Raw genomic sequence first — 13,053 nt, 5'->3', positions numbered from 1 at the left:
CATACTGTAGATGTCAGAAGTATGCTGGATGTAATGGTATATAGATGTTTTTTAGGGTGAACCTCCACTTTAAAGTGGAAGTAAACCCTCCTATGTTGTTCAGTCAAGGAAGATGCCATCTTGGCCTCTGTTTAATCTACAACTGCCATGATGCTGCACATGTGATCAGTTATGACACCAGCCATAGGATGGTTTAACAGCTTGATTGAGAGCACAACCAATGGGAGTGTTAAATTACCGGCACATTCCGGAAATGTAACTGTTTTTTGAAACTGTTAACCACTTCCTTACTGGGCACTTAAACCCCCTTCCTGACCAGAGGACTTTTTGCGATTCGGCACTGCGTCGCTTTAACTGACAATTGCGCGGTCGTGCGACGTGGCTCCCAAACAAAATTAACGTCCTTTTTTCCCCACAAATAGAGCTTTCTTTTGGTGGTATTTGATCACCTCTGCGGTTTTTATTTTTTGAGCTATAAACAAAAATAGAGCGACAATTTTGAAAAAAAATAAATTTTTTTTACTTGTTGCTATAATAAATAGCTCAATTTTTTTTTTTACGTTTTTTTTTTATCCTCAGTCTAGGCCGATACGTATTCTACATATTTTTAGTAAAAAAATAAATCGCAATAAGCGACTGGTTTGCGCAAAAGTTATAGCGCCTACAAAATAAGGGACAGGATTATTTTTTTTTTTTTTTTTTTTTTTACTAGTAATGGCGGCGATCTGCGATTTTTATTGCGACTGCGACATTATGGCGGACACATCGGACACTTTTGACACATTTTTGGCGCCATTCACATTTATACTGCAATCAGTGCTATAAATATGCACTAATTACTGTATAAATGTGACTGGCAGGGAAGGGGTTAACACTAGGGGGTGAGGAAGGGGTTAAATGTGTACCCTAATATTAGTGTTCTAACTGTGGGGGAAGGGGGGTGACTGGGGGAGGTGACCGATCTGTGTCTCTATGTACAAGAGACACAGATCCGTCTCCTCTCTCCCCTGACAGCACCGCTGTCTGCGAGAGCCGGGAATGAGAAATGATCTCATATGTAAACATATGAGATCATCTCTCATTGGCCGCACAGAACGCCTAGGAAACGGCCACTCCGATTGGCCGTTCACGGCGATCTGTGATTGGCTGTGTCCAAGGGACACTGCCAGCACAGCAGTTCCCCGCTGCGTGCTCGGGAGCGCGCGCGGGGAACGAGCAAAGGGGCGGCCGTAAAAAGACGGCCTGTTAGAGATTGGGAGCCGCGCTGCGGACGTACGGCCGTCAGCTAGTGGTTAATGGATGGGTTTACGTCCGCTTAAAGTACCACCTCTGCTATTGCAGAGTCAGTGTTTCAATTGCCATCCTTGCATCAGATCCCTTTGTTCGTTTATCCTGCTCCTGAGCTAGCCTTGCATCCTGTATCCTACTGCTTACTCCTGCTCCTTGTTTCTGTACCCTGCCTTGATTCCCCCTTTCCTTGCATCCCCGGTATACACTGTTACCCGTGTCTCTCATTTTGAATATAGTTAGGTCTCAGTTAGATTAATTAGGTATTTTGTCACTGGGGTTTGTTCATGTTTAATGTTTGCTGGTATGTGATTGTCTTGTTTCACTATAAAAAAATCTCACTTTAAAGATATATACATATGGTCTGGTCCCAATTTATTTGTGTAGCTACATATATCTGGAAATCTCCTATGCAGACTCCTGACAGTAATGCCGCGTACACACAATAATTTTTCGGCATGTAAAAAACAACGTTTTCAGCATGTAGAAAAAACAAAGTTTTTTCCAACTTCATCTTTAAAACAATGTTGCCCACACACGGTCATTTAAAAAAAATGCTCTAGCAAAGCGCAGTGACGTACAACACGTACGACGGCACTATAAAGGGGAAGTTCCATTTGGATGACGTCACCCTTTAGCTGATTTTGTGTTAGTAAAAGACGATTCACGCTTTTCTGTCTGTTACAGCGTGATGAATGTGCTTACTCCATTACGACCGGTAGTTTTACCAGAACGAGCGCTCCCGTCTCATAACTTGCTTTTTAAGCCCACACACGATATTTTTTTACAACTCGAAAAACGATATTGTTTAAAACATCGTTAAAAAATGCAGCATGTTCGAATTTTTTTTTGGTCGTTTTTCAGAACCCGAAAAATTATGTGAAGCCCGCACACGATCATTTTAAATGCCATTTTTTAAAAACAACATTTTTTACATGCCGAAAAATGACCATGTGTACGCGGCATCAGATTCCATTCACTTCCCATTTTCTTACATGATTTGGGGATTCATGGCCATGTCAATAGATGGGCTTGGTGATGTCAGTTAAGCATCCACTGCCACCTTAGCAACCATTGCCAGCTGAAAGCTGTCAAGTTCATCTAATTTTAAAAAGATCACTGTCGAAGACAGACAATGGTGGGCAGTTATACAAAATGCCTATATACAGATATTTCTGCTAAATGGGGCAATACCAGCCTTTAACACAATACACCATTACATATAATGATATTTTTTTGTTGAATAAATACATTTTTAAAAAGGCAAATTTTGTAATGTGTTTATTTATTTATATCACCTATTTAAACAGGCAAACATTAGATCTTTTTTCGAGCAGTGCTTAAACATTCGAAGATCTAATGTTTGCCTGTTCAAATATGTGAGGGTAACAATTTCTATGGGGAACTTAATTTCTTCACATGACAGGTACCCAGTGCTAAAGTCAAATCTGGAATGGAAGTTAAATACTGATGCTGTGGAAAAGTTAGAATTCTTGATTTGCAGAGTGGGGATAAATGAACCATTCAGAAAAGACAAAACATACAGTATATGATTACTTTTTTTCTGGCAATAATTTCTAGTAATCCTAATAAACTAATGAGTAAATATTGTCAATCTAATTTAGCAAAAGTATACAAGTTTTTTATTTTATTTTATTTTTCTTTTGCTAGAATATCATCACCTGTTTGTAGGACAACAGCTTTTACCAGTCCATCTGCATTTGGCTTTGTCTTAACAACCTCAGTTCCACAATACAATATATGTCCACGACAGTTTTCACCAGTGTATGTTTTCCATGGAATTTCATTGTCCACATTTGGTAGTGGGACTTTTGTTATAGGAACACTTTCTCCTTTAAAACAGAATTGCAAAATACTAATTAGGATTAAGATATATCTAAAGAAATACTTGTACAAAGGTAGGACAAGAAATGGTTCACATTTGCAGCTACAACAGTACCTTCTGCCACATGTGATAGTTGTCCCACGATTGTCTCAAGTTTTGAAAAGCTGAGCTTTCCACAGAAAGTAGGAGAAGGTAGGATATCATCAAATATATTAGGGCATTGCGTAGAAGATCCATAGGGGCAAAGGATTATTTGAAGTTATGCAAAAGAGCCTTACAAGGTGAAATACTTACTTTAGCTATAGCCCTGTACACACGACCGGGAATCCCGTCTGGAAAAAAACGTTGGTTTTCCCGATGGGATTCCTGGCAGGCTTGCCCTGAAAAGCCGTGTATACACATGGCCACACAAAAACCTGCTGTTCTTTTGAATGGCACGAACGCGGTGACGTCATCGACTACGACGATCCGGTGTCTCGTCACATTTGATTCCGTCGCCGCCATCTTGCTACACCCCACACTAACGTTGTATGCTACCGCGCATGCGCTGAAGTGTTATCGAGCATGCACGGTTTTTCTCACCTGCAGGTAAGCATACAGACGACCGGTTTTCTCAGCAGGAAACACTCTGCAGGTTCTCTATTTTCCCAGCAGGATTCAAGGCTGTTTTCCTGATGGAAAAAACGGTCATGTGTACAAGGCTTATATGTTATTATAGCTGAAAAGATACATGAAATATGTTTATTGTGGTTGAGTGTGTCCTGAATGGCTCTGATTATCTTGCTGTGTGTCTCCAAAATAATCTGGGGCTTTGAGTATTCTGCACTGTGAAGCTCCTGGCTGGCCAAGGCATCTGATTATCTTATGCTGTTTAGTCCCTGTCTCCCATAGTGAATTGAGAATCTTGTGCTGGATCTGGCACAGCACACAAGCACTAATGCTACCATCATAACAAAGTCTGCACATAAGCACTTCTGGTACAAATACAGCTTAGCATCTTGCCCAAAAGTACAACTATTAGCAGCACAACCTGGCATGCTGCACAGGACCTCTACTGCTACCTGTACAGCCCAATATTATTCAGAGCAGCATTGCTGGTGCCTGCACAGTCCAGCACAGGAGCTACTGTAGCAAAACAGGAGCCTTTCTACTAGCACATTTAGGGTATAAAAATGTACCGTTACCAGTTCACATAGGGGGCGGGATCTGGGGGTCCCCTTGTTAAAGGGAGCTTCCAGATTCTGATAAATAAATACGCTAGTATTTTACTGCATTTTTTAATGTTCTTCATATCGCTTCATGAATGGAACCCAGAGAGAGAGAAACAGGGAGAGAGAGAGAGAGAGAGAGAGAGAGAGAGAAAGAGAGGGAGACAGAGAGCGAGAGCGACTATGTATAGGTGGGAGGGGGATCGTGTAATGTCATGTCTGCCTAAGATATGCCACACCCGCAAATCAGCAAAAAAGTACACACAAGGCTATTTAGGTTATAATAGTATTATCTACTAACTTATTCAAAATAGTGTTGTTTTGAGGATTTGAGTTTGCAACAACTTTAAATCCTGCAAAATTAGGGCCACAAATGTATAACTATAATGCCGCGTACACACGATCATTTTTCGGCTTGTAAAAAAACAAAGGGCCAGATCCACAACCAGCGGGCGCAACGTAACTTTTGTGATTTAAGTTACACCGCCGCAAATTACACAAGTTAGTGCCCGATCCACAAAGCACTTACCTGGAAATTTGCAGCGGTGTAACTTAAATCCGTCCGGCGCAAGTCGGGCCAATTCAAATGGGGCGAGTCCCATTTAAATTAGGCGCGCTCCCGCGCCGGACGTACTGCGCATGCTCCCGATGCTATTTTCCCGACGTGCTTTGCGTTACGTTACGGTGCGCTGAGTTTTGTGAATCGCGACGGGTAAAAAAGAGATGCGGCGGGACATTTTTTTTTTTAAAAAGAAATTTGACAGCGACGCGGGAAAGACAGGTATACTTTTACATGGTGTACTAACTTTACACTTTGTAAAAGTAGCCCTATCTTTGCGACGGCAAACTAACACTTACGGAGACTTAACGAAGGGAAAAAGCTTCGTGGATCTCCGTAAGTGCTAATTTGCATACCCGACGCTGGATTTCGATGAGAAATGCCCCCAGCGGCGGCCGCGGTACTGCATCCTAAGATCCGGCAGTGTAAGTCCATTACACCTGTCGGATCTTAGGACTAGCTATGCGTAACTGATTCTATGAATCAGCCGCATAGTTAGAAACAGGGATACGACGGCGTATCAGCAGATACGCCGTCGTATCCCTTTTGTGGATCTGGCCGAAAGTTTTTCAGCCTTTCGGAATTTTTTTTTTTTACAACTTCATCATTAAAACGACGTTGCGCACACACGATCGTGTAAAAATGCTTTAGCAAAGCGTGGTGACGTACAACACGTACAACAGCACTATAAAGGGGAAGTTCCATGCGGATAATGCCACCCTTGGACTTGTTTTGCTGATTTTGTGTTTGTAAAAGACGATTCACGCTTTTCTGTCTGTTATAGCGTGATAAATGTGCTTACTCCATTACGAACGGTAGTTTTACCAGAACTAGCGCTCCCGTCTCATAACTTGCTTCTGAGCATGAGCGGGGTTTTTCATGTCGTTAAAGCCCACACACGATCATTTTTTACAACCCAAAAAACGACATTGTTTAAAACGTCGTTAAAAAATAGAGCATGTTCGGAAAAATTATCGTGTGTACGCGGCATAACAGTTTTAAATTACGATATCGTACTTGATACATGTTTTATCATGCTGTACCTGTCAACATGCCTTCATTTACCACACAACCCCCCGATATTAGTATGGCATCACAGGGCAGAAAAAACTTCTTCTCTGATAAGACAATTACATCTCCAGGAACCAGGTATTTAGATTGTACTTCTTCAACCCCTATAAAAAATAAAATGTTGTATTATACAAACTGTTTTCTTTTGCACGTTGCTACAGTTTTAAGTCTCTGATAATCCGCTTTCACCTATAATAAATTCTACAACAGTGCAAATGTGCTAAATAGTGTATTGCCCTGTAAGGCCTCATTTATAATGCACATGCGTGCCAGGGTCATGTCTGCCTGCATAAGATGCACATGTGTTCAATTCATCTGCATTCAGGCAGTCCCATTCATGTTGATTGGGGTGCAATGGCTACATGGACACAGCCGCTGTTATGCAAATGATAATTTGAGAAGAAAGGCAGCAGGATCTGTTGGGATAATTTTTGAGGAAAAGAAAAAAGAAATACCCTAAAATTTCTAATGACCATATTTTCAATGACATTCCTATATCCCATGGCATACTAACATGGTATAAAGGTTTAATTCAAGTCTTAAAAATAACAAGATGTGAAATTAAAACATTGTAGGAAAATGTATTATACAATCTTAAAGTGACTAGCATATACATATTGCATAGAGCTTTACAACAGAACAAGTGGCTTGACCTCCAGAAGATTTTACCCCCTTCATGACAATTTTGTGCTATCTCTGCACTACTTTAACTGGCAATTGTGCAGTCATGCAACACATGTATGCAAATTAAATTTGTATCATTTTTTTTCACACAAACAGAGCTTTCATTCAGTGGTATTTTGATCACAGCTGTGTTTTTTTTTCTTTTTACATAAAGGAAAAAGACCAACAATTTTGAAAGAAAAATATATTAATATTTTCCATTAAAAACATAAAAAATCAAATTTCTTCATAAATTGAGGCCAACATGTATTCTGTTGCATGTCTTTGGTGAAAACAAAAAGATCCAAATAAGCGTATATTAATTGGTTTGTGAGAAAGCTTTAGCATACCCCTCTGATCCTGACAGAATCTACAAACAATGTATACAGTATACTGGAATTTATGTAGCTAATGGGCGTGCGCAGCCTATTGCATTAGGGTGTGCACCTCAAGGCTCCAATACATATGCATGTGTGACATATTTACTGGCCTCTTCCCCACTATCCATCCTGGGAGGGAGCAAGGGATGGATAAGGAGATGAAATAGGGACAGGGGGGGGGGGTGGCGGCAGTGGCATATATTGGTACCGATCCCCTGTATTTTGCTCCTGTAGCAGCTGAATGTCGGGGAGAGGAGGAGAAGCCTACTTTCAGCTGCTGCAGAAAAATACAGATCGGTTCCACTTTATCCCACCCCAAGCTGCCCTTTCTGTCCAGATTCTGAGGCTCGGCAAGGAAGGATTGCGGTTTACCTGTCACCTGCCCACAATCAGCAGGTAGATCATGATTGACGGTTTGCCAACCTCAGGATTAGGGTGTGCCCAGGCACACCCCCTGCGCACGCCTATGATGTAGCTATAAATGCTATACTATAATTGCGATGATCTGTGACTTATAATGGAACTGTAATATAGTGGCGGGCTATCTTGCACTAACAGACACATTCTGGGAATGTCACTAACGTTGCTAGTGACACTAAAAAAGTGATCAGTGGTATTACCATAGCTCTCAACTGTCCCTGATTTAGGACTGTCCCTCATTCGAACAAAGTTCCTCTTTCCGCCTCATTTGTCCCTCATTTTGGTCTGATCTACATAGTTGTATATAAAATGCACTATTTATCTATCACAAAGTGTTTCCCAGTGCTAAACCTTGTTATCCAATTTCAAAATCTCTGCATTTGTAATGAACAAAAGCCAATATAAAAAAATAATAATGGTAAAAAAATGTGTGGGTTTAACCAATATTTTTTTGTACAATTGGCCTTTAAGCAGGGCGTGGCAGGGGGCGTGTCCTATGCCTACATACTTTTGCTAATAGGTGTCCCTCATTCCCATCTCAGAAAGTTGGGAGGTATGTAATCTTGTACATTGACACTGTACTAATGACATTTGCTGGGAAAGGGTTAATATCTAGGTGCAATTAAAGCGGAGTTCCAACCACAATTAGCATTTTTTAAATGTATGTCCTTTCATCATGCGTTTTTATAATATAAATCTGGTCACTTACTATTTTACAATCCGCTGCCGATCCGCATAGATATTCAAAAAGATAGTTTATAAAACTATATCTACACCGTTGTCATTTTGCTTGTGGGCATTGTGAAGCCTACAGGCATTTACTTCCTGGAAGTCTTGGATGGGGAGTGATAATTGGACAGCGCACTGCATCCTGGGAAATGATGACACACATTTCCCAGGAGCATTAGAGGGAAATGATGTCAGAATCCTAGGTGGTTTCAAAGGCAGATTTTGTGGGACCGCATAGCAACAGGCATTTTCAGATGAGTAAAAAAAAAAAAAAAAACTTTTTTTTTTTTCTTTTTTAGTCGTAAGCTACAGTTTAAAGCAAAATTGTTTTTTGATGGAACCTCCACTTTAAGGGGTAAAAAGTGTGCTACTGTTACTCCACTGTCTAGCTGTTTTCCTGCCTGATCTTTAAGGAAGAAGAAACAGCCAGATCGCTGTTTCTATGCACACAGAGTTCTGTGCATTTGTGTATATATATATATATATATATATATATATATATTTTTTTTTTTTTATTCTACTCTTCTAATATTTTTCTATTCAAATTTGAGTTCATTCTATATGAATTTCGAATTTCAGAAAATGGAAGATAGAAGATAGCTAGAAGAAGCCAGGTCATATTCTATTGTATTTGATTACATTCTATTAAATTCCATTCTGTTCTTTACTATTCTTTGATTTTCATTCTATTGTTTTATTATTTATTTTATATTCTATTTTATCGCATTCTTTTTTAGAAATCGATTTATATTTTTTAGATTTTGATTCAAATTTGCTTTCAATTTTCATTCGAATTTGTTTTCGAATCGAATTGTTTTCGAATTCGATTCAAATAGAATTTGATTTCGAATCCGATTGAAATATTATCGAATCCGGTCAAAATATTTTCGAATTCGACTGGAGTTTTCGAAATTCGGTCGAAAACGAACTAATTACGAAAACGAATTTAACACATGTAACGAATCTAACTTAGCGAAATTAATTAGATAACGAATTAAAACGAAATGAAACAAATTTTCCCTTTTGCACATGCCTAGTATTGGAAGATACTTGTCAATTAGACTTCTTTTCTCTCATTGAATATTTGAAACCATATTTTGGTCTGCCAGTTATTTGTAGGATAATAATACAAAGCTGAAGCTGAGCCCTAAAGTGATATAGGGGGGTCAGAAAAAGGAACCAGTACATGGTTACATGGATACAGGCATCCAACATTTCCAAAAGACTTAAATGCCAAAGAGACTTTTGAGGATGCAGAACTGAAACAGGGGAGAGGTAGAAATAAATGGTCCACTGAAAAAGTGATTATACTGTATACTATCTTCTATTGCAGGAAATTGCTGCTTTCAAGCCTTTAGAAACCATATCAGCTAAAGCTCCTCTTAATTTTCCCTGAGCCAGATCTCGATCCAGCGATGCACATGAGAGCCGAGGCTCTCACTCATCATTGGCTTAGATACAACAGGAGGCTCAAGCACGGGGGCACTCTGCGAAGGGGGGGGGACCAGGAGCACAGGCGGGGGACCTGAGAAGTGGAGAATTCATTGCACAGAGCAGGTAAGTATGACGTGTGTGTTATTTTTTCCCTTTGGGCATCTTACCTCCATTTCTCTGAAGAACAGACACCAAAACATTGTTATGTGATTCCACCATATGATGCAATTTAACTGATTGCTATAACGATAAAGAAAAGCAAATAATGTAGTTACCATCTGTGTAATAAAAGTAAAATATATGGAAATATCAAAGTAACAGATTTATGCTTACCATTCTTAGCATGTAAATTGTTGCAAGAATAGACACAATGGTCATAGTTAATATGGCCATAGAATAATCAAAATATCCGGATGCCAGCCACGTAGTTAGTGAATAAACTTCAAAACAGTAAAATGGGTTCAAAATCTGTTAAAATAAATAAATGCGATTTATTGTGTATTTTTTTATTTTTACTCGGAGGTATTTATATTGCGCCAACAATTTACACAGCACTTTACATTTATTTGGTGCATTCACATCAGTTCCTACTCTCAGGGCGCTTACAATTTAAGGTCCCTAACTGACAGTCACATAAAGTCACATTGATTATATACTTTAATGGGGGTGTGACTGGATGTGAGCTGTGGCCGATGCTTTAGAGAGAATTTCCAGGAATTCTGAACATTCATCCTTATCCATCCGTGTGCCTGCAAGCCTGACACAGACTTTATCTAACATAGATTACCAGGCTTCCTTCTCTAACCATGTTCCTGCCATTATTTTGCAGCCAGACTGTCTGATCGGTGTGCCCCGCTGCTTGGTGACTCCAGCTGCCCTCTTTCCCCGCTGCTTGGTGACTCCAGCTGCCCTCTTTCTACCCATGGCCCGCTGTCATCTTGACCATTTCTGGTGCTATTCTCAGGCTCAGAGGGACAGAAGCCTCTATCCCCCTACCTGGCACTGTTGCACCATCCCTGCCTTCCTCCTACCCGCAGCCCACTGCCATCTTGACCGTATCCGGCACCATCCTCGGGCTCAGAGGGACACAAGCCATCCATTCTCCTACCTGGTAGCATAGCATGACACTGCCCCGTCTTCATCCCCATCAACAGGGAGGTCTGCCTGGGAGTGCGCCCTTGGAGATGCCTTCTTCCTACCTGCAACCAGACACCATCTTGCCAGGGAGAAGGCCTCATTCATCTGCTGCAGGATGGTGTAAGTACATCCTGGCATCTAACGGTGCTGGACGCCCCTGGTTCTGACCCTCCTGGGGGCTATTCTGTACAGGGAGGCTTCAGAAAACCATTATATTAAAAATGACCATCTGGAAGGACGTGGCCTGGCACGTGGGCAGCATTGACGCACCCTGATGACAAGCTGCAAACAAAATAAATAATGGGCAGACTGTCAAAGAACACTCTATTACGGAACCGTCCCACACTCTGCTTTTGAGTCCTTCCATCAATATATTGCTTTCTCCAGTCTGAATATAGTTATCAGATATTATAGCCGCATATTGCAACCAAGATCTAGGCAGGACTAGTTTAGCTGCAAAACGGTACCTCTTGATGGAACAAGAACACAGGCTTTTTTATACACTACACACTTTTAAAAAAATTACGTAGGGGTCCCCCTCAAAACCCATACCAGACCCTTCAGGTCTGGTATGAATTTTAAGGGAAACCATGTGGCAAAAAAAAAAAAGTGTGCGGTTCCCCCAAAAATCCATACCACACCCTTATCCAAGCATGCAACCTGTCAGGCAGCAGGAAAAGAGGGGGGACAAGAGAGCGCCCCTCCCTTCCTGAACTGTACCACACCACATGCCCTCAACATGGGGAGGATGTCCTCATGTTGATGGGGACAAGGGCCTCATCCCAACAACCCTTGCCTGGTGGTTGTGCGGGTCTGCGGGCGGGGGGCTTATCGGAATCTCGAAGCCCCCTTTAACAAAGGGGACCCCCAGATGCCGCCCCCCTATGTGAATTGGTAACACTTACAGCTTGGAACAAGTCCTTTATTCAAAAAAATTCCAACACCGTAATCCTTCTACAAGTCCGACCTGCCACTACGAACAATACCGCCTCCATAGCAGGCACCCGGCCAAAAGACGTGCGAGCCGTCTGACATCTCTTAAGTAACCGAGGGCGAGGCCACCCGTCCTGTGGACGGGTGACCCCGCCCCTCCTCTGATGCAACGGGTTTCCAGCGGCTTCCTCGTGGTGTCACGGATGACCCCGCCCCCTCTGACGCATCACGGGAAACCGCCGTTGCGTCAGAGGGGGCGGTGTCACTCGTGACACCATGGGAAGGCCACTGGAAACCCCCGTTGGGTCATAGGGGGGGCAGGGTCATTTTTGGGGGGAACCCCACGCCATTCTTTTTATTTTGGCGCAGGGTTTCCCTTAATATCCATACCAGACCTGAAGGGCCTGGTAATGGAATTTTAGGGGACCCCACCCATTTTATTTTGGTTCGGTTCCCCGGGAAACAAGGGCTAGTTTACAGGCATACTATAGACACCCCCAGGTGTGAAATTTAAAGAAATATTTCACTTTTATTGTTTTACTTTTGGCATTATTAAAATCACTGCTCCCGAAAAAACTGAACAGCCGTTTTTAAAACTTTTTTTGCATTGGTACATGTCCCCTGGGCAGGACCCAGGTCTTCAAACACTGTATGGCAATAACTTGCATATTAACCACTTCCCTACCCCCCATAGTCAAATGACGTCCACAGATGGGATCTTCCATCCTGGGTGGACATCATATGAAGCCCATCCTGGGCTTCCCGGCCGTCCAGAGGGCATGCACCCGAGAGGTGCCGCGTGCAACCGGCGGCACCTCTCGGGACCCGATGCGCATGCCCGGCGGCCGCGATGTCCGCCGGGCACCCGCGATTGCCTGTGATTACAGCAGGACCGTGGATCTGTGTGTGTAAACACACAGATCCACGTCCTGTCAGAGGTTAGGGTACCAATGTGTGTTCCCAGTACAGAGGAACACAGATCGATCTCCCCCTTGTGAGTCCCCGCCCCCTACAGTTAGAATCACTTCCTAGGGAACATATTTAACTCCTTCAGCACCCCCTAGTGTTAACCCCTTCCCTGCCAGTCACATTTACACAGTAATCAGTGCAGTTTTATAGCACTAATCGCTGTATAAATGTTAATGGTCCCAAAAATGTGTCAAAAGTGTCCGATATGTCCGTCACAATGTCACGGTCACAATAAAAATCGCAGATCGCCGCCATTACTAGTAAACAAATGCAATAAATCTATCCTATTTTGTAGACGCTATGGCCCAGATTCACAAAAGAGATACGATGGCGTATCTCCTGATACGCCGTCGTATCTCTGTTTTAGGGTCTTCCTAACTATGCGACTGATCCATAGAATCAGTTACGCATAGTTAG

At 42.0% G+C, this 13,053-nt stretch overlaps 1 protein-coding gene across 1 annotated transcript in view; it reads right to left on the bottom strand.

Moving 5' to 3' along the window:
- LOC120936835 (probable cation-transporting ATPase 13A4) overlaps positions 1-13,053 on the bottom strand; it is a 177,865-nt gene that overhangs the window by 98,191 nt on the left and 66,621 nt on the right. Inside the window, exons 7-10 of the mRNA XM_040349541.1 lie at positions 9,931-10,065; positions 9,765-9,837; positions 5,944-6,075; positions 2,970-3,140 (exon numbers count right to left, since the gene is read on the bottom strand). Of these exons, the coding sequence (XP_040205475.1) occupies positions 2,970-3,140; positions 5,944-6,075; positions 9,765-9,837; positions 9,931-10,065 (511 nt within the window). The remainder of the gene's footprint in view (positions 1-2,969; positions 3,141-5,943; positions 6,076-9,764; positions 9,838-9,930; positions 10,066-13,053) is intronic.

The sequence above is a fragment of the Rana temporaria genome, chromosome 4, assembly GCF_905171775.1.
Source record: "Rana temporaria chromosome 4, aRanTem1.1, whole genome shotgun sequence".
Lineage (NCBI taxonomy): Eukaryota > Metazoa > Chordata > Amphibia > Anura > Ranidae > Rana > Rana temporaria.
This window is presented reverse-complemented; position numbering and strand designations above follow the sequence as displayed.